General features: G+C 44.4%; 1 protein-coding gene across 1 annotated transcript in view; it reads left to right on the forward strand.

Moving 5' to 3' along the window:
* The window catches only part of LOC140395322 (growth factor receptor-bound protein 2), a 249,769-nt gene that overhangs the window by 145,791 nt on the left and 82,906 nt on the right, over positions 1-21,072 (forward strand). The window contains exon 2 of the mRNA XM_072482945.1: positions 12,289-12,388. Coding sequence (XP_072339046.1) covers positions 12,375-12,388 — 14 coding nt within the window. The 5' untranslated portion in view covers positions 12,289-12,374. The remainder of the gene's footprint in view (positions 1-12,288; positions 12,389-21,072) is intronic.

Here is a 21,072-nt window from a genome sequence, read left to right on the forward strand (position 1 = left end):
GTAGGTTCCATTACATACTGTTCTAGGAAACTATCGCGGATACATTCTATAAACTCCTCCTCAAGGCTGCCTTGACCGACCTGGTTAAACCAATCGACAGGTAGATTAAAATCCCCCATGATAACTGCTGTACCATTTCTACCTGCATCAGTTATTTCTTTGTTTATTGCCTGCCCCACCATAATGTTGCTATTTGGTGGCCGATAGATTACTCCTATCAGTGACTTTTTTGCCTTACTGTTCCTGATTTCCACCCAAATGGATTCAACCTTATCCTCATAGCACCGATGTCATCCCTTACTGTTGCCCGGATGTCATCCTTAAATAACAGAGCTACACCACCTCCCTTACCATCCATTCTGTCCTTCCGAAATGTTTGATACCCTCGGATATTTAACTCCCAGTCGTGACCATCCTTTAACCATGTTTCAGTAATGGCCACTAAATCATAGTCATTCACGATGATTTGCGCCATCAACTCATTTACCTTATTCTGAATACTACAAGCATTCAGGTAAAGTACACTTATGTTGGCTTTTTTACCTCTGTTCTGAATCTTAACACCTCGATCAGTAACCTCTCCTAAGTTATATTTCCTCTTAACCTTTCTCCTAATTTTCCTTGTCGTTGAACCCATATCTTCATGTAACAACCTGCCGCATCGCTTACCATTAATGTTTTCACTTCCCATTTTATTCCTTTTAGTATTCCTGGTCCTATTCACTCAACTCCCCTCAGTGACACTGTATCTTGTACTGTCACCCTTTTTGATTTTTGACGATGGCCTCTCTGCCTTACACTTTCCCCCTTACTGCCTTTTGTTTCTGTCCCTGTTTTACTACCTTCCAACTTCCTGCATCGGTTCCCATCCCCCTGCCACATCAGTTCAAACTCTCCCCAACAGCTCTAGCGAACCCCCCCCCCCCCCACCCCAGGACATCGGTTCCAGTCCTGCCCAGGTGTAGACCATATAGTTTGTACTGGTCCCACCTCCCCCAGAACCAGTTCCAATGCTTTTACTCCTTTTCAAAATCTGTCTACCTATCTGCTCCTCTATCTCCCGCTGGCTGTTGGGAGGCCTGTAGTAAACCCCCAACATTGTGACTGCACCCTTCTTATTCCTAATTTCTACCCATATAGCCTCGCTGCCCTCTTGAGGTGTCCTCCCGCAGTACAGCTGTGATATTCTCCCAAACCAGTTGCGCAACTCCTCCACCCCTTTTACATCGCCCTCTATCCCGCCTGAAACATCTAAATCCTGGAATGCTTCGCTGCCAATCCTGTCTTTCCCTCAACCAGGTCTTTGTATTGGCATCAACATCAAAGTTCCAAGAACTAAGTTCCAAGCTCCAAGTTCATCTGCCTTACCTGTTATACTTGCATTAAAACAAATGCACTTCAGGCCACCAGTTCCGCTGTTTTCAGCAACATCTCCCTGTCTGCTCTTCCTCAGAGCCAAAGTAGCCCTATTTCCTTGTTCTCCCTCAATTTTTTCACCTTCTGACCTATTGCTCTGGTACCCACCCCCTTGCCACACTAGTTTTAAGTGTGACACGAGCAAATCTCGCAGCCAGGATATTTATCTCTCCAGTTTAGATGCAACCCGTCCTTCTTATACAGGTCACAACTGCCCCGGAAGAGCTCCCAGTGGTCCAGATAACTGAAACCCTCCCTCCTCCACCAGCTGTTTAGCCACATGTTTAGCTGCTCTACCTTCCCTTTTCTAGCCTCATGGGCACGTGGCACAGGGAGTAATCCCGAGATTACAACCCTTGAGGTCCTGTCTTTTAACTTTCTGCCTAGCTCTCTGAACCCCTGCAGCAGGACCTCATCCCCCTTCCTGCCTACATCATTAGTACCAATATGTACCACAACCTCTGCCTGTTTGTCCTCCCTTCAGGATGCCCGATACCCATACTGAGACATCCTGGGCCCTGGCACCAGGGAAGCAACATACCATCCTGGAGTCTATTTCACATCCAGGAATAGTGCCAGAAGACTGGAGGATAGCAAATGGTGTCCCCTTGTTCAAGAAGGGGAGTAGAGACATCCCCGGTAACTATAGACCTGTGAGCCTTACTTCTGTTGTGGGCAAAGTCTTGGAAAGGTTTATAAGAGATAGGATGTATAATCATCTGGAAAGGAACAATTTGATTAGAGATAGTCAACACGGTTTTGTGAAGGGTAGGTCGTGCCTCACAAACCTTATTGAGTTCTTTGAGAAGGTGACCAAACAGGTGGATGAGGGTAAAGCAGTTGATGTGGTGTATATGGATTTCAGTAAAGCGTTTGATGAGGTTCCTCACGGTAGGCTACTGCAGAAAATGCAGAGGCATGGGATTCAGGGTGATTTAGCAGTTTGGATCAGAAATTGGCTAGCTGGAAGAAGACAAAGGGTGGTGGTTGATGGGAAATGTTCAGACTGGAGTCCAGTTACTAGTGGTGTACCACAAGGATCTGTTTTGGGGCCACTGCTGTTTGTCATTTTTATAAATGACCTGGAGGAGGGTGTAGAAGGATGGGTGAGTAAATTTGCAGATGACACTAAAGTCGGTGGAGTTGTGGACAGTGCGGAAGGATGTTACAAGTTACAGAGGGACATGCAACGCTGGGCTGAGAGGTGGCAAATGGAGTTTAATGCAGAAAAGTGTGAGGTGATTCATTTTGGAAGGAATAACAGGAAGACCGAGTACTGGGCTAATGGTAAGATTCTTGGTAGTGTGGATGAGCAGAGAGATCTCAGTGTCCTTGTATATAGATCCCTGAACGTTGCCACGCAGGTTGAGAGGGCTGTTAAGAAGGCGTACGGTGTGTCAGCTTTTATTGGTAGAGGGATTGAGTTTCGGAGCCATGAGGTCATGTTGCAGCTGTACAAAACACTGGTGCGGCCGCATTTGGAGTATTGCATGCAATTCTGGTCGCCGCATTAAAGGAAGGATGTGGAAGCATTGGAAAGAGTGCAGAGGAGATTTACCAGAATGTTGCCTGGTATGGAGGGAAGATCTTATGAGGAAAGGCTGAGGGACTTGAGGCTGTTTTCGTTAGAGAGAAGAAGGTTAAGAGGTGACTTAATTGAGGCATACAAGATGATCAGAGGATTAGATAGGGTGGACAGTGAGAGCCTTTTTCCTAGGATGGTGATGCCTAGCACAAGGGAACATAGCTTTAAATTGAGGGGGGATAGATATAGGACAGATGTCAGAGGTAGGTTCTTTATTCGGAGAGTAGTAAGGGCGTGGAATGCCCTGCCTGCAACAGTAGTGGACTCGCCAACACTAAGGGCATTCAAATGGTCATTGGATAGACATATGGATAATAAGGGAATAGTGTAGATGGGCTTTAGGTCGGCGTAACATCGAGGGCCAAAGGGCCTGTACTGCGCTGTAATGTTCTGTGTTCTATGTTCCACAGAAGCGCCTCCCTGCGCCCCTGACTATAGAGTCCCCTATGACTATTGCTGTTCTGCGCTTTGACCCTCCCTGTGGAACATCAGAGCTAGCCGTGGTGCCACTGCTCTGGCTGCCGCTGTTTTCCCCTGAAAGACTATTCCCCCCCAACAGTATCCAATGGGATATATCTGTTCGAGAGTGGGACAACCACGGGGGATTCCTGCACTGACTGCCTGCCCCTTCTGATGGTCACCCATCTCTCTGCCTGCACCTTGGGTGTGACCACATTTATATAACTGCTATCTATGACGCTTTCTGCCACCTGCATGCTCCTACGTGCATGCATCTAACTGTTGCTCCAACTGAACCATGCGGTCTCTGAGGAGCTCCAGTGTGGTGCCTTTTCTGCAGATAAAGTCACCCGGGATGCTGGAAGCCTTCCGGACCTGCCGCATCTCTCGGTCAGAGCACTGCACCCCTCTAATTGATATTGCGTTAATTAATTAGTAAATTAAATTTAAATTTTTTTTTTTTTTAAAGTTACTGTTAACTATGTTTCCTAGCACTAGATTTCTACTGTAAATGTAAATGCTAAATACAGTACTCTCCAGTCTGTGGCTTAGATAACCCTCTAAATTATGATTAAGTAATTAATTATGTTTAATTAGTTTAACAATGTTAAAAAAATTTAATTTTGTGCAGATTCCGTAACAGCCAATCAGGTCACAGTTTTCCTGTGACGTCACTTTTCAGTCCCCCCCGGATCACTCAGAATCGCACTTACCTGTTCCCAAGCTGCTCCCCGGCTCTTTCTCTCTCCCGAAAATGAAGGCCGCTGGAACCTAGGGGTACGATTTTATATCACCTACCTTCCCAGGGTGCTCCCTGGTTTTCTCCCTGCTTCCCGGAATGCACTCTGGATGTCTCCCTGCAGATTACCAGTTACAAAGCCAAACGAATGAAACAGAACAAAAAGAGAAACAGCACCTCCTCAGGCTGTCTCCTTCACCTGCGCAAAGCTTACCGAGTGTGCTTTCTGTCTGTCTTTTATACAGAATTCAGCTAAACAAGATGAGTCACACTATTTAAGCCTCAAACAGAAGAATACAATGTACACCCTTGTGCCACTAAACAGGCCTCGGGTGACTGACAGTTAACTGCCTCTCAGCAATTAGGGTGGGGGCAGCTTCAGCCATTCAGACACTGACCTTTTAACTGAAAAACAATTTTGAAGATTTGAATTCACCACTTACTTCTTAAATGTCCAACAGGTTTGTTTCAAACACTAGCTTTCGGAGCACTGCTCCTTCCTCGGGGGAATGAAGAGGTCTTCATTCACCTGAGGAAGGAGCAGTGCTCTGAAAGCTAGTGTTTGAAACAAACCTGTTGGACTTTAACCTGGTGTTGTAAGACTTCTTACTGTACCTCTTAAATGACCACACTGCCCAAATTACCAAGTTCCAATTCCCACTTTGGCTGTGTCTCACTCACTCAGGCTGTGTCCCCTTCACCTGCGCAAAGCTTACTCCCTTCACCTGCACAAAGCTTACTCCCTTCACCTGCACAAAGCTTACTCCCTTCACCTGCACAAAGCTTACTCCCTTCACCTGCACAAAGCTTACTAGCTCAGGCAAAGTTTAATTTTGGGATGCAGCCCAATGCTTCCATGGTGGACAAACAGCGCACTGTGACCATTACCAGGTGTAACTTTACTAATGAGCACCAATCTTGTCAAATCGGGCAAGCCCTGTCAGGTCAGAATCCGAATTTGTGTTTCGGACATTTCTGGATTCATGAGCATCCATTGTGGGTATTTTATTATTGAGTTCTTAAATTATATTTCTCAGCCGCATGCTGTGCACTGAGGATGTGGATTCCCATTCAGTTTGCTTAAAAATGTTCTGCCCTGGGCAAGAGGTGCTCCAACTATCAGACATGCTGAATTTTGGGAAGTAACAATAAGTGAAATGAATGGCAAGTGAGGTGCAATCAACCCATAATAATTCTTAAGTCATCAGTGTTAAGTAATTGGTTGAGAGACATTGCAATTACTTGTCTCATTTATGTTAAGTAGCCATTAATTGACACGGATATGTAAAGGGACTTCAGGTGGCCTCTGTCAGGGTGGTGTGTTGTTAAGAGTTTTGTGCAGAGGCTGTGGAAGTGAAATAAATGGTGTTTGGTGAAAAGGAACAAGAAATGAACAAGACTCTTCATATCACAGCAACTAAAATGGCTAACAATCAGCAGAGCTGTCAATAAGATGGCAGTAGATATGCAATGCTGCATCTGTGAAACTTACTGATCACTAACTGTAAGAAATACAATTTCTCAATTATGTCCTTTCCAAATCTTGTTTTTCTTCCGAGTGTTGATGACAGACTCCAACACAGGTGGGGACAAGTCTGTCATGAATTCCACTGGTACCTGGTGTACAGGCCTGTCACTATAACGTTGGTGTACAGTACTGGCGGGTACAGGTCTGTCACTGTATGACACTGGGGTACAGTACTGGTGGGTACAGGTCTGTCACTGTATAACTGGGGTACAGTACTGGTGGGTACAGGTCTGTCACAGGATAGTACTGGGGTACAGCACTAATGTAGAGTGCTGTCAGGTTTGACGAGACTTCTGGGTTAAACTGATGCCCTGTCTTCCTGCCTGGACAGATGTGAATAATTCCTCAGCACTCTGAGGAATTTTTCCTCAGAGACTCTGAGTCTGCCCCTTTTACTGTAAATAACAGATAAAAAGGGAATGCCAAACACTGGTGACCTAGAACAATGCACTAACACAAAAGTGTAATACTGCAGGTGTTGAAAATCTGAAATAAACCACAACACTGGAAATACTTAGCTCAGGCAGCACGTTTGGTGAGAATGTTTCAGCTCGATGACGATTCTTCAGAACTATGCAAAATATTTCGGCATGATCAACATCAGAATGGCACAATGTTTTGGATGTGATTTTCATCAAAACCGTTTTAAACGGAGTTTGCAACTGAACTGCATGATGCAGAGTTCAATATATTACGGTCTTGCTCACCCATGAAGCAAAGGTGGCAATAAAGGAGCATGTCAAAGGAGGGGGTTAAGCTTGCTGAGTTAAGTACATAGAACATAGAACAATACAGCGCAGTACAGGCCCTTCGGCCCACGATGTTGCACCGAAACAAAAGCCATCTAACCTACACTATATCATTATCATCCATATGTTTATCCAATAAACTTTTAAATGCCCTCAATGTTGGCGAGTTCACTACTGTAGCAGGTAGGGCATTCCACGGCCTCACTACTCTTTGCGTAAAGAACCTACCTCTGACCTCTGTCCTATATCTATTACCCCTCAGTTTAAAGCTACGTCCCCTCATGCCAGCCATTTCCATCCACAGGAGAAGGCTCTCACTGTCCACCCTATCCAACCCCCTGATCATTTTGTATGCCTCTATTAAGTCTCCTCTTAACCTTCTTCTCTCCAACGAAAACAACCTCAAGTCCATCAGCCTTTCCTCATAAGATTTTCCCTCCATACCAGGCAACATCCTGGTAAATCTCCTCTGCACCCGCTCCAAAGCCTCCACGTCCTTCCTATAATGCGGTGACCAGAACTGTACGCAATACTCCAAATGCGGCCGTACCAGAGTTCTGTACAGCTGCAACATGACCTCCTGACTCCGGAACTCAATCCCTCTACCAATAAAGGCCAACACTCCATAGGCCTTCTTCACCACCCTATCAACCTGGGTGGCAACTTTCAGGGATCTATGCACATGGACACCTAGATCCCTCTGCTCATCCACACTTCCAAGAACTTTACCATTAGCCAAATATTCCGCATTCCTGTTATTCCTTCCAAAGTGAATCACCTCACACTTCTCTACATTAAACTCCATTTGCCACCTCTCAGCCCAGCTCTGCAGCTTATCTATATCCCTCTGTAACCTGCTACTTCCTTCCACACTATCGACAACACCACCGACTTTAGTATCGTCTGCAAATTTACTCACCCACCCTTCTGCGCCTTCCTCTAGGTCATTGATAAAAATGACAAACAGCAACGGCCCCAGAACAGATCCTTGTGGTACTCCACTTGTGACTGAACTCCATTCTGAACATTTCCCATCAACCACCACCCTCTGTCTTCTTTCAGCTAGCCAATTTCTGATCCACATCTCTAAATCACCCTCAATCCCCAGCCTCCGTATTTTCTGCAATAGCCTACCGTGGGGAACCTTATCAAACGCTTTGCTGAAATCCATATACACCACATCAACTGATCTACCCTCGTCTACCTGTTCAGTCACCTTCTCAAAGAACTCGATAAGGTTTGTGAGGCATGACCTACCCTTCACAAAGCCATGCTGACTATCCCTGATCATATTATTCCTATCTAGATGATTATAAATCTTGTCTCTTATAATCCCCTCCAAGACTTTACCCACTACAGACGTGAGGCTCACCGGTCTATAGTTGCCGGGGTTGTCTCTGCTCCCCTTTTTGAACAAAGGGACCACATTTGCTATCCTCCAGTCGTCTGGCACTATTCCTGTAGCCAATGATGACATAAAAATCAAAGCCAAAGGCCCAGCAATCTCTTCCCTGGCCTCCCAGAGAATCCTAGGATAAATCCCATCAGGTCCCGGGGACTTTTCTATTTTCAGCCTGTCCAGAATTGCCAACACCTCTTCCCTACGTACCTCAATGCCATCTAATCTATTTACCTGGAGCTCAGCATTCTCCTCCACAACATTATCTTTTTCCTGAGTGAATACTGACGAAAAATATTCATTTAGTATCTCGCCTATCTCTTCAGACTCTACACACAACTTCCCATCCCTGTCCTTGACTGGTCCTACTCTTTCCCTAGTCATTCGCTTATTCCTGACATACCTATAGAAAGCTTTTGGGTTTTCCTTGATCCTACCTGCCAAATACTTCTCATGTCCCCTCCTTGCTCGTCTTAGCTCTCTCTTTAGATCCTTCCTCGCTACCTTGTAACTATCCATCGCCCCAACTGAAACTTCACACCTCATCTTCACATAGGCCTCCTTCTTCCTCTTAACAAGAGATTCCACTTCTTTGGTAAACCACGGTTCCCTCGCTCGGCACCTTCCTCCCTGCCTGACCGGTACATACTTATCAAGAACACGCAGTAGCTGATCCTTGAACAAGCTCCACTTATTCAGTGTGTCCAACATTTGCAGCCTACTTCTCCACCTTATCCCCCCCAAGTCACGTCTAATCAGTAGTTCATTTTCCAAATGGTTTGTGTGGGAGATAATTCTTCATGGCCTCATTTGGAATAGATGGCGTGTCAAAGAAAGATGATGGTGCAGCCACTTATAAAGTTGACACGTAAGCTCAGGCTTCCATTATAATAATTTTTATTAGTGTCACAAGTAGGCTTACTGCAATGAAGTTACTGTGAAAATCCCCAAGTCGCCACACTCCGGCGCCTGTTTGAGTATACTGTGGAAGAATTCAGAATGTCCAATTCGCCTAACCAGCATGCCTTTTGGGACTGGGAGGAAACCGGAGCACCCAGAGGAAATCCACGCAGACACGAGGAGAACATGCAGACTCCGCACAGACAGTGACCCAAACTAGGAATTGAACCCGGGTCCTTGGCGCTGTGAAGCAACAGTGCTAACCACTGTGCTACTGAGCCACCCTCTAATGATCTCTAATCAAAACTCTGCCTATTTAAGATTTATTCTGATTCTTTAAACTCTGGGTTCGATGTTTGAGTTTACCCCTGTGACTGAATTGTAATGATTGGATGGGGCTATGAGAGTGACGAGATTATATTGGCACCATAAACTAGTGTTGGTGTATCACACGAGAGTCACCAATAATGTTGCTCTATTAATAACAGTTAGTTAGTTCAAAGGATGGTTTATTTACATACACGAGTTATCTCGACATACAAACACAATATCTACTACGAGTTAAACTACACCTATCAGCTACAATAACCTATACTTAACTTCACGGCGACCGGCACTGTGCAAATGGATAAGGCCTTTATCTGGCTTTCACTTGGCTGGTTCGAAGAAAGCGGCTCTGTCTCTGCTGGGCTCAAACGTCAGGTAGCAATCGTTGGTCTTGAACTTGGCTGGCTGTTCCTGCTACAATTGGGTTGGCACAGGCTGGATCCAAAAGAGATGGAAACATGGCTGTACCCTCTTTTATTCCTCTGGGATTTTGCGCTCTTTGGGGCGGTCCTAACTTAGACCCAATAGTTCGACAGGGCTCTGATGACTGTCTTCGATTTCGGCAATAAAGGGGCGGGTGCCTTGGTGGCTGGGCGGGTCATTAGTGGTCATTGTCCTTGGCAGTTGTGCTTTCTGAGTAAGGGGAGTGGCGCCAATCAGTTTGTGGCTGTACCGGTTGCTTGATTGGAGTTCTAGTGTCCTGGGAAAATAGGCCATGAAAATGCAAACGAGCGGGGGTTTCAATCAGGTCTGGTTACCTGTGTTTCAGATGCACATAGGCTCTGTATCTGTCTGAGTCCTGGGTTGGCCAAAATTCCCATGGTCCTTTGCAGGTGGCCATCACTAGTGCACAAATATTTGTAGTACATCTTAAGACGGTGCTGCCCTAGTAATGCATTGGAGACCAGGAACTTTCTCCCCATCATATGGATTTGAGGTGTTCCACAGTGTTGTTCTACATACTTCATAAATCCTTTTCGGTGGTGACATTCATGCCTTATCTGTGCTGAGTTGACCAATATCAGCAAGGATGGCAGGTTAGACAATTAACCTCTGTCACCCTGGCCGGGGGGGGGGGGGGATTGCGCGATGGAAACCAGCAGGGTTTATGTGCTTGATGACAATCCAAAGAGACAGGATGCTGGGTGCAGACAATAATTGGAGTTGATGCCCAAGTGCTTAAGTAACCTATCAACACTCAGTCTCAGTCCTCCCATTGGGTCTTACCAGGCTACAGCACCTGGCAACAGAGTTCAGTGTCTCCAGGACAAGAAGAAATTGATCGATAAACTTGTTCTTAACTTCTGCAATAATTTCCATGTTGATATTTTTATGCTGTACAGTCATTGTGGAGAGATAAAAGCTCTTATTGTAAGGGAGTTCTCCCAATCCGCTTTCAAAAAATAGTACGTCATTGGCTGTGACAACATTTTAGAACGTCCAAATAAGTATAACAGGTACTTATTCTAAAGGCATGCCATAATTAATGACATTTGTTTCTGAGCAATACTGTTTCTCCATCACATCTGAAGCAATGAAGAGTGACCAGAAGGAAGCACTTTCTGTGCTCTCTGTCGCAGTTCAGAGCAGCATGACCAGGGAACAGGCTGTCCCCCAACCCTGGGTTCAGACCTTTATGTATCCTTGGGAGAAAATAACTGGAATGGGGGAAGAGTGCAAAAGCTTTTAATAATAGAAAATCAGCTTAGAAAATACTTCCTTTTCTCAGATCAGCCTTACAGTCACAGTCTATCCCTCAATCCACTTCTCAGGAACGTGACAAGGGAGAGCCAGTCGATGTGGTATATTTAGACTTAAAGAAAGCATTAGACAAAGTCCCACATAAGACATTAGTGTGTAAAATTAAAGCACATGGGATTAGGGGTAGTGTATTGCGATGGATAGAAAACTGGTTAGCAGACAGGAAACAGAGGACGAATTGACGGGTCTTTTTCAAATTGGCAGGCAATGACTAGTGGGGTACCGTAGGGAGTGGTGCTAGGACTCCCAACTATTCATTTTATATATATATATATTAATGATTTAGATTAGGGAGCAAAATATAATATCTCCAAACTTGTAGCTGCGTATACCCGAAAAGGTGCTGGAATGCCTAGGGCCCTTCATTGTCACATTTTATTGTGACAATAAAAATTATTATTATTATGACACCAAGTTTGGTAGGAGGGTGTGCTGTGAGGAGGATGCAGAGATCCTTCAGTATGATTTGGACAAGTTGAGTGAGTGGGCAAAAGAATGGCAGATGCAGTATAATTTGGAGAAATGTGCGACTTTGGTAGTAAAAACGGGAAGGCATGAAAATCTGACTGGCCATAAATTAGGAGAGGTGAATGTGCAACACGACCTGGGTGTCCTCGTACACAAGTTACTGAAGGTAAGCATACAGGTACAGCAGGCGGTAAAGAAGGCAAATAGTATGTTGGCTTTCATAGCGAGAGGATTTGAGTGCAGGGGCAGAGATGTCTTGCTGCAATTATACAGGGTCTTGGCGAGGCCACACCTGGAATATTGTGTGCAATTTTGGTCTCCTTATCTGAAGAAGGATGTTCTTGCTCTGGAGGGAGTGCAATGAAGGTTTACCAGACTGATTCCTGGGATGGTGGGACTGACGTATGAGAAGAGATTGAATCGGTTAGGATTGTATTCGCTGGGGTTCAGAAGAAATGAGGGGAGGTCTCATAGAAACCTCTGAAATTCTAACAGGACTAGACAGGGTAGATGCAGGAAGGATGTTTCCAATGATGGGTGTGTCCAGAACCAGGGGCCAATACATGGTATGTTTTCAAGAAGCAGTTAGATGTAGCACTTGGGGCGAAGGGGATCAAAGGATATGGGGGAAAACAGGGTGAGGCTATTGAGTTGAATGGTCAGCCATGATCGCAATGAATGGCTCGAAGGGTCGAATGGCCTTCCCCTGCTCCTATTTTCTATGTTTTTAATGTTTATCCAGACCACATTTCCGCACCGCCCACCATTATACTGCCCATTTACATTATTTATTTATAACCTTTTAGATGAAAAATTCTCTGACTTCCCTTGTTAATCCTGACTTTCATTTTTACCATTTGTTTCTAAAGCTTTATTTCAAAATAAGCTAGACATGTTGCAGACTGTTTTGTAGCTGCTCATAACCCATCGTAACCTGTGTCTGTATGTAATCTCCACAGGTTTTAAACGAGGAGTGTGATCAGAACTGGTACAAAGCTGAGCTGAATGGAAAAGATGGCTTCATCCCCAAGAACTACATCGAAATGAAACCACACCCGTAAGTGAGAGCGTTTGGCCAGCCTTCCCCCAACACTAACGTGGTGGGTAGCATTGGGTTGTCTGTAACCTTGTGATGGCACTTTTTGGCAGTGTGCATCTAGTACTCCCGAATCCACCAAACAAACTCTCTTACTGGAAATGCCTTCACTGTGGAGGGAAGTTCAGTTCTCTCTTTAATTTTGCTTCAATTGAAAGTAATGTGCTGGTTGACTTGTGTGTGCATCAACAAGCCCCACTCTACTGTGTGAAAATACATCTGCCTATGTTTTAACCATATTTTGAACTGTTTGTGTAATCTTTAATTTGTGGTGTCTGCTGAACCCTGCAGATGTAATGCTGTGCTTTAATATCATTGTCATATTAAGCTTGGATATGTTTCTTAGAAATGTAGGACCTGGATCTGTTCATTTTTCTTCTGTTCGCCATGACTAGTTTGTGTGCTGCGCAAAACTCACCACCTCCACGGAAATTACAAAGAATCATTAGTAGGAAGTAGATGCAAACCAGGCGCTATGAATGCATAAGCAGATGGTGCTGAGAAGGTATTTTGCTGCTCATATTTAAGGCAGTTGTACAATCAAAAGGCCTGGCTCATTTCGGGTTGTGTTTTGCAGTTCATGCTCTTTTGTTTTTATAAAGTGGAGGATACCTAACTTCAAGGCAGATACAGGGAAACTATTCATCTGGTGGGGTAAGCCAGAATGAGGACACAAGATAGATCTTTCAGGACTGAAATCAGAATGCATTTTTTGGAAAAATGCTGGAAATTTGGAACTTTCTTCCAAAAATAATGTGAATTTGGGAAATTATTAAAATTTTCATGGCTGACAGATCTTCATTTGGTAAGGTTATGAATGGATATGGACTAACAGCATGACAGTCCAGGAAGGCCTTCTTAAAGACGAATTTCACTAGTTCGTGAAAAATAACTGGCAAAATAAGCTGAAGGGAACTTGGAGAGAACTTGGCAGTGAGCAATGCGACTCTAAAAGTAATTGTTAAAGGCTATTATATTAAAACTGATTGAACACCTGATTGGAATAAACTGAACAGTGCAGTGAATGCACGTTTGATTGGAATAGTCCAGCAGTTATATATCATAGTGCCAGCTCTTTAAAGAGCCACCCAATTATTGCATATTCAACACAACCATACAAAATTTTCCCCTTCAAATATTTTTCCAGTTCCTTTTTGAAAGTTACTATCAAGTTTGCTTCCACTACCCTATCAGAATGTATTCAAGATCAGACCATCTTGCTGAAAACAAAAGTTTGTTTCCTCATGTTGCCTCTAGTTCTTTTACCTTAAATCTGTGCACTGTGGTTACTGACCCTTCTGTCACTGAAGTAGTTGGTGACGAATGTAGACTTGATTAGAATATAGCACAGAGAATTCCAGCCGTGATTAGAAACCAACCAAGTTTGCATAATCCGTGTTTTCAGAAATGAACAGGGGCTGACCATTTAACTCCATAAACCTCCTCTGTTACCTCATCATAAAGTCATTTAACGGGATGTGGATCTCTAATCATCGGTCAGTAATTGGCACATAAAGCTGAGCACAATATATCTCTGTACATTTCTACCCACTGTGTTTCTCCACTTGCATTCTATTTACCTCCATCTTGTTTATGTCCAAAATCTCCAACCCATGCATTGTTGTAACAAACTCCATTGCTATTGTTTTGCCTATTTGCCTAATGAGTCTGCATTTTTGTGTCCCCCTCTTCACAAGCCACTGCCCCTCTTAGCTCAGTATCTTCTGCAAGTTTCTCCCTAATTCCAAATCCAGGTCATGATCGATGGACAAACTGGGTCTGCAGTATTGATAAAGAGAAACTATTCCTCCTTTATATTTACGACTTCAGGCACTGGAAGCTTCAGTCCATTATCCAAAATGGCCATATAATCAGATCCTTTCTTTTATTTGTGCTCATGATGTGATGAATGTAGGAATTTCAGACATATAATATTTTTTATGTATTTGGTGCAGTAAGGGTTAAATGCCTGGCTTAATGTGTGTATGACTACTGCGGTAGTGTTTTTAAAGAAATCCTAGTTTGAAAGACAACTATGTTTTGGAGCCAGAGGTGCAATTAAAGCATCGTAAAATATTGGGCTAATGGAATGTTGTTTGGATTAAGGGATTCCCTGTGGAGTTAATTGAACTTCAGCTTGGTAAAATGATGTAATTACTGGGTATTACTGGATACAAGGTATCAGGCATTTTGCAGAAAAGCAGTGCTGTGTGATAGTTGGAAATGTGAGCAGACGTCCAGCATCTCAGTTCAGTTAAAATATATGTCTTTAGATAGATTCGCAGTTTCTTTTCAAACAGTTCAGAAGAGTAATTAGAAGATGAGCTGAAACAAGCTGAAGCAGCTACTGAAGAAATACAGCCAGACAGCCATCTCTGTAAAGCAGGTATTTCTGAGGGCTAACTGTGTTTAAAAGTGGATTGAGAGCTGAGGCTTTTTTTGTTAGAGTGGGTATAAAGATAGCAGTTAAGGGTTACTGCATTCACTGTATTAATTAGCATTGTTTAAGGAGTACATTTAAGCTATTTTGTGGTGTGAGGTCAAAAGATATTGCAATACTCTGTTGGTGATAAAGCTTGTTGTAATACATCATACCCCTTCGTACGATACAGCGCAGTACAGGCCCTTCGGCCCACGATGTTGCACCGAAACAAAAGCCATCTAACCTACACTATGCCATTATCATCCATATGCTTATCCAATAAACTTTTAAATGCCCTCAATGTTGGCGAGTTCACTACTGTTGCAGGTAGGGCATTCCACAGCCTCACCACTCTTTGCGTAAAGAACCTACCTCTGACCTCTGTCCTATATCTATTACCCCTCAGTTTAAAGCTATGTCCCCTCGTGCTAGCCATTTCCATCTGCGGGAGAAGGCTCTCACTGTCCACCCTATCTAACCCCCTGATCATTTTGTATGCCTCTATTAAGTCTCCTCTTAACCTTCTCTCGAACGAAAACAACCTCAAGTCCATCCGCCTTTCCTCATAAGATTTTCCCTCCATACCAGGCAACATCCTGGTAAATCTCCTCTGCACCCGCTCCAAAGCCTCCACGTCCTTCCTATAATGCGTGACCAGAACTGTACGCAATACTCCAAATGCGGCCGTACCAGAGTTTTGTACAGCTGCAACATGACCTCCTGACTCCGAAACTCAATCCCTCTACCAATAAAGGCCAACACTCCATAGGCCTTCTTCACAACCCTATCGACCTGGGTGGCAACTTTCAGGGATCTGTGTACATGGACACCTAGATCCCTCTGCTCATCCACACTTCCAAGAACTTTACCATTAGCCAAATATTCCGCATTCCTGTTATTCCTTCCAAAGTGAATCACCTCACACTTCTCTACATTAAACTCCATTTGCCACCTCTCAGCCCAGCTCTGCAGCTTATCTATGTCCCTCTGTAACCTGCTACATCCTTCTGCACTGTCGACAACACCACCGACTTTAGTGTCGTCTGCAAATTTACTCACCCACCCTTCTGCGCCCTCCTCTAGGTCATTTATAAAAATGACAAACAGCAACGGCCCCAGAACAGATCCTTGTGGTACGCCACTTGTAACTGAACTCCATTCTGAACATTTCCCGTCAACCACCACCTGCTTTCAGCTAGCCAATTTCTGATCCACATCTCTAAATCACCCTCAATCCCCAGCCTCCGTATTTTCTGCAATAGCCTACCGTGGGGAACCTTATCAAACGCTTTACTGAAATCCATATACACCACATCAACTGCTCTACCCTCGTCTACCTGTTCAGTCACCTTCTCAAAGAACTCAATAAGGTTTGTGAGGCATGACCTACCCTTCACAAAGCCATGCTGACTATCCCTGATCATATTATTCCTATCTAGATGATTATAAATCTTGTCTCTTATAATCCCCTCCAAGACTTTACCCACAACAGACGTGAGGCTCACCGGTCTATAGTTGCCGGGGTTGTCTCTACTCCCCTTTTTGAACAAAGGGACCACATTTACTATCTTCCAGTCCTCTGGCACTATTCCTGTAGCCAATGATGACATAAAAATCAAAGCCAAAGGCCCAGCAATCTCTTCCCTGGCTTCCCAGAGAACCCTAGGATAAATCCCATCAGGCCCCAGGGACTTATCTATTTTCAGCCTGTCCAGAATTGCCAACACCTCTTCCCTACGTACCTCAATGCCATCTATTCTAATAGCCTGGGTCTCCGCATTCTCCTCCACAACATTCTCTTTTTCCTGAGTGAATACTGACGAAAAATATTCATTTAGTATCTCGCCTATCTCTTCAGACTCCACACACAACTTCCCATCCCTGTCCTTGACTGGCCCTACACTTACCCTAGTCATTCTTTTATTCCTGACATACCTATAGAAAGCTTTTGGGTTTTCCTTGATCCTACCTGCCAAATACTTCTCATGTCCCCTCCTTGCTCGTCTTAGCTCTCTCTTTAGATCCTTCCTCGCTACCTTGTAACTATCAATCGCCCCAACTGAAACTTCACACCTAATCTTCACATAGGCCTCCTTCTTCCTCTTAACAAGAGATTCCACTTCTTTGGTAAACCACGGTTCCCTCACTCGACGCCTTCCTCCCTGCCTGACCGGTACGTACTTATCAAGAACACGCAGTAGCTGTTCCTTGAACAAGCTCCACTTATCCAGTGTGCCCAACACTTGCAGCCTACTTCTCCAACCTATCCCCCCCAAGTCATGTCTAATGGCATCATAATTGCCCTTCCCCCAGCTATAACTCTTGCCCTGCGGTGTATACTTATCCCTTTCCATCACTGACGTAAACGTCACCGAATTGTGGTCACTGTCCCCAAAGTGCTCTCCGACTTCCAAATCCAACACCTGGCCTGGTTCATTACCCAAAACCAAATCCAAAGTCGCCTCTTGTTGGCCTGTCAACATATTGTGTCAGGAAACCCTCCTGCACACATTGTACAAAAAACGACCCATCTAATGTACTCGAACTATATATTTTCCAGTCAATATTTGGAAACTTAAAGTCTCCCATAATAACTACCCTGTTACTTTCGCTCTTATCCAGAATCATCTTCGCCATCCTTTCCTCTACATCCCTAGAACTATTTGGAGACCTATAGAAAACTCCCAACAGGGTGACCTCTCCTTTCCTGTTTCTAACCTCAGCCCATACTACCTCGGAAGATGAGTCCCCATCTAGCATCCTCTCCGCCACCGTAATACTGCTCTTGACTAGCAGCGCCACACCTCCCCCTCTTTAGCCTCCTTCTCTGAGCTTACTAAAACACCTAAACCCCAGAACCTGCAACAACCATTCCTGTCCCTGTTCTATCCATGTCTCCGAAATGGCCACAACATCAAAGTCCCAGGTACCAACCCATGCTGCCAGTTCCCCTACCTTATTTCGTATACTCCTGGCATTGAAGTAGACACACTTCAAACCACCTACCTGAACACTGGCCCCCTCCTGCGATGTCAAATCTGTGCTCCTGACCTCTATACTCTCATTCTCCCGTACCCTATAACTACAATCCAGGTTCCCATGCCCCTGCTGCATTAGTTTAAACCCCCCCCAAAGAGCACTAACAAATCTCCCCCTCCTGAGAGGAAAGGATATCTCACTCCTGGAGTGAGATATCCTTTCCTCACAGTCTTACAAAATTAAAATAAAATATTGGGGGTATCTATCCAGTACCCTAGCCACTGTTGGCGTCTGGTCCGGGATCATCATAATGAAGATAATAGAAAGGAAGGGACTCCTTGAGGCACCACACCCTTTGTTGTATGGATTTGATGCCTCTACACTAAGCAATGTGCTTCAGCCCAACTACAGGAAAACACTACTTTCCCCTCACAGACTCCACTGTGCTGGACATGCCATTTCCACCTGTCACCCACACAAACTCCTTGGATTGAGCTGGCCCATCAGTGTCAAATTAGGGCCGTTGTGCTGCAAGTTTATTGCCAATGGAGAGTTGTCTAATCTCCCTACAGCTGAGTGGACTGATGGAAGTTTGGAGCGGTGACAAGGCATAGAGCATTCATTTTGCAACTGCTCAGTATTCAGTAAATATGGTTGCAGTTCCTGTTTATCACCATAGCAGCAGGCCAGTGAGATGACAAAACTCCATTGTAACTTGGTCATTCATTCATTCATTGAAATTCATTGCGGTCCTCTGATCATTTAGGCAAGCAAAATGTTAGTCAGACTCCTGTAAATAGAGTCTTATTTACATAAATTGGTTGGACAGCATCAAGCTTGACTGTGAGGCACCGTGGAGACTAACTATTAGATTAACCGTGTGTGGAACTGTACCCTGGAAGAACGGCAGCCAGTTTTTTCTGTATGCGGTGTGATGGTATCTGCCTAGGATCGCTCTGTGCTGTGTACACTGGTGTTTGCACAGGAAGGCCTGTTTGTTCTTTGTACACAAATGCTGTTTGCACAGGACAATTCTGTGTAAACCTATGATGGTAATGTTTATGGAAGCCCTATTTACACCATGCACTCTGCCACAGTTATTGAAGCACTGCATGCTTTCTACATTTTCAGCAGAAGATTGAAGACCTCCTTTGTGCCTTGGCATCCATCACTAGCTTTCGGAGGGGCTCCCTCTCTATGGAGCTGTAAAGACTTAATTACCTGCAAATACTCGCATTCAAAGTATCGTCTATATATATATATGTATGTTTCTGGAACCTACTTCTTCATTCACTTGAGGAATGAGCAGTGAAAGCTAGTGATTTGAAACAAACCTGTTGGACTTTAACCTGGTGTTGTAAGACTTCTTACTGTGCTCACCCCAGTCCAATGCTTGCATTTCCACATCAGACTCAAAATGTCAGCTCCCTTCTCTCTCGACAGATGCTTGCTGAGATTTTCCAATATTTTCTGTTTAAGCTATGTTACCTATTCGGGAAGAGATTCAATGGAGAAGAACATCACTCCACTTGCATTAGGCTGGAATTCTATAGGGAATGCTTTGTATGGTGTTTGTGGTAATGATACCCTGTGGTGTCATAAGTACAAGTGTCAAGCAAATGAGTCCTGGTTTGTGTGGCACGTCACAAGCTGTAATTCTGGATAGCGACCCATGCAGTTTGATTAGTTTGCTTCTCTTTAAATTCTCAAATTGGCATGCTGGGACTTGAGCTCATATTCCCCGAATTATTAGACCAACTCAGTGATTACTAATTCAACATTATAACCACCTCTTTATCACGCCAATTATCTTGTATAACAATGAATGGGGTGCTGAATGGAGAGCTTAATGTTACCAGCATAGGTTGATCCAGTGTATCATTACAGTTTGCAGCTGATGGATTGAGGACAGCTAGCGAGGAGAGTTTTTCCGAATCCCGGCCTGAGAAGCTAAAAGCATGGGTTTTGGATTTGGTCTTTAAATGTGAGCAGAGGACACCGAAAAAAGCAATGAAGGGCAGAAAATGAAATGAGTGTAAGCTAGCTCATAATATAAAAGAAGGCAGCAAGAGGTTTTTTTTCAATGTATAGTTTGGGCAGGTACTATGGTCGGCACAGGCTTGGAGGGCCAAAGGGCCTGTTCCTGTGCTGTATTGTTCTTTGTTTAAGAGAGAGACAAGAATAAGCATTGGACAACTGGAGAATTAGGCTGGAGAAGTAGTAACAGGAAACAAAGAAATGGCAGGGGAACTGAATAATTACTTTGCATCAGTCTTCATGGTGGAAGGTACCAGTGGGATGCCAGAACTTCAGGAGAATCGGGGCACAGGTGAGTGCAGTGGCCATCACGAAGGAGAAGATTCTGGGGAAACTGAAAGGTCTGAAGGGAGATACATACATAGATGCATAGAAGGTAGAATGGAGGAGGCCTTTTGGCCCTTCGAGCCTGTGCTGCCATTCATCACGATCATGGCTGATCATCCAACTCAATAGCCTAATCCTGCTTTCTCCCCATAGCCTTTGATCCCATTCTTCCCAAGTGCTATATCCAGCCGCCTCTTGAATATATTCAAAGTTTTAGCATCAACTACTTCCTGTGATAATGAATTCCACAGGCTCACCACTCTTTGTGTGAAGAAATGTCTCCTTATCTTTGTCTGAAATGGTTTACCCTGAATCCTCAGGCTGTGACCCCTGGTTCTGGACACACCCATCATTGGTAACATCTTCCCTGCATCTACCCTGTCTAGTCCTGTTAGAATTTTATCAGTCTCTATGAGATCCCCCCTCATTCTTCTGGACTTCAGCGAGAACAATCCCAACCTTGTCAATCTCTCCTCATATGACAGTCCCATCATCCCTGGAATCAGTCTGATAAACATTCGCTGCGCTCCCTCGAGAGCAAGAACATCCTTCCTCAGAGAAGGAGATCAAAACTGCACGCAATACTCCCAAGTGTGGCCTCACCAAGGCACTGTACAATTGCAGCAACAGATCCCTGTTTCTATACTCAAAACCTCTTGCAATGAAGGCCAACATACCATTAACCTTCTTTACCATCTGCTGCACCTGCATACTTACCTTCAGCGAATGGTGCACAAGGACACGCAGGTCCCACTCCCCTCTCCCAATTTACAACCATTCAGGTGGTAATCTGCCTTCCTGTTTTTGCTTCCAAAATGAATAACCTCACACTTATCCAAATTATACTGCATCTGACCACTCGCCCAACCTGTCCAGATCC

Source organism: Scyliorhinus torazame, chromosome 18 (assembly GCF_047496885.1).
Source record: "Scyliorhinus torazame isolate Kashiwa2021f chromosome 18, sScyTor2.1, whole genome shotgun sequence".
Lineage (NCBI taxonomy): Eukaryota > Metazoa > Chordata > Chondrichthyes > Carcharhiniformes > Scyliorhinidae > Scyliorhinus > Scyliorhinus torazame.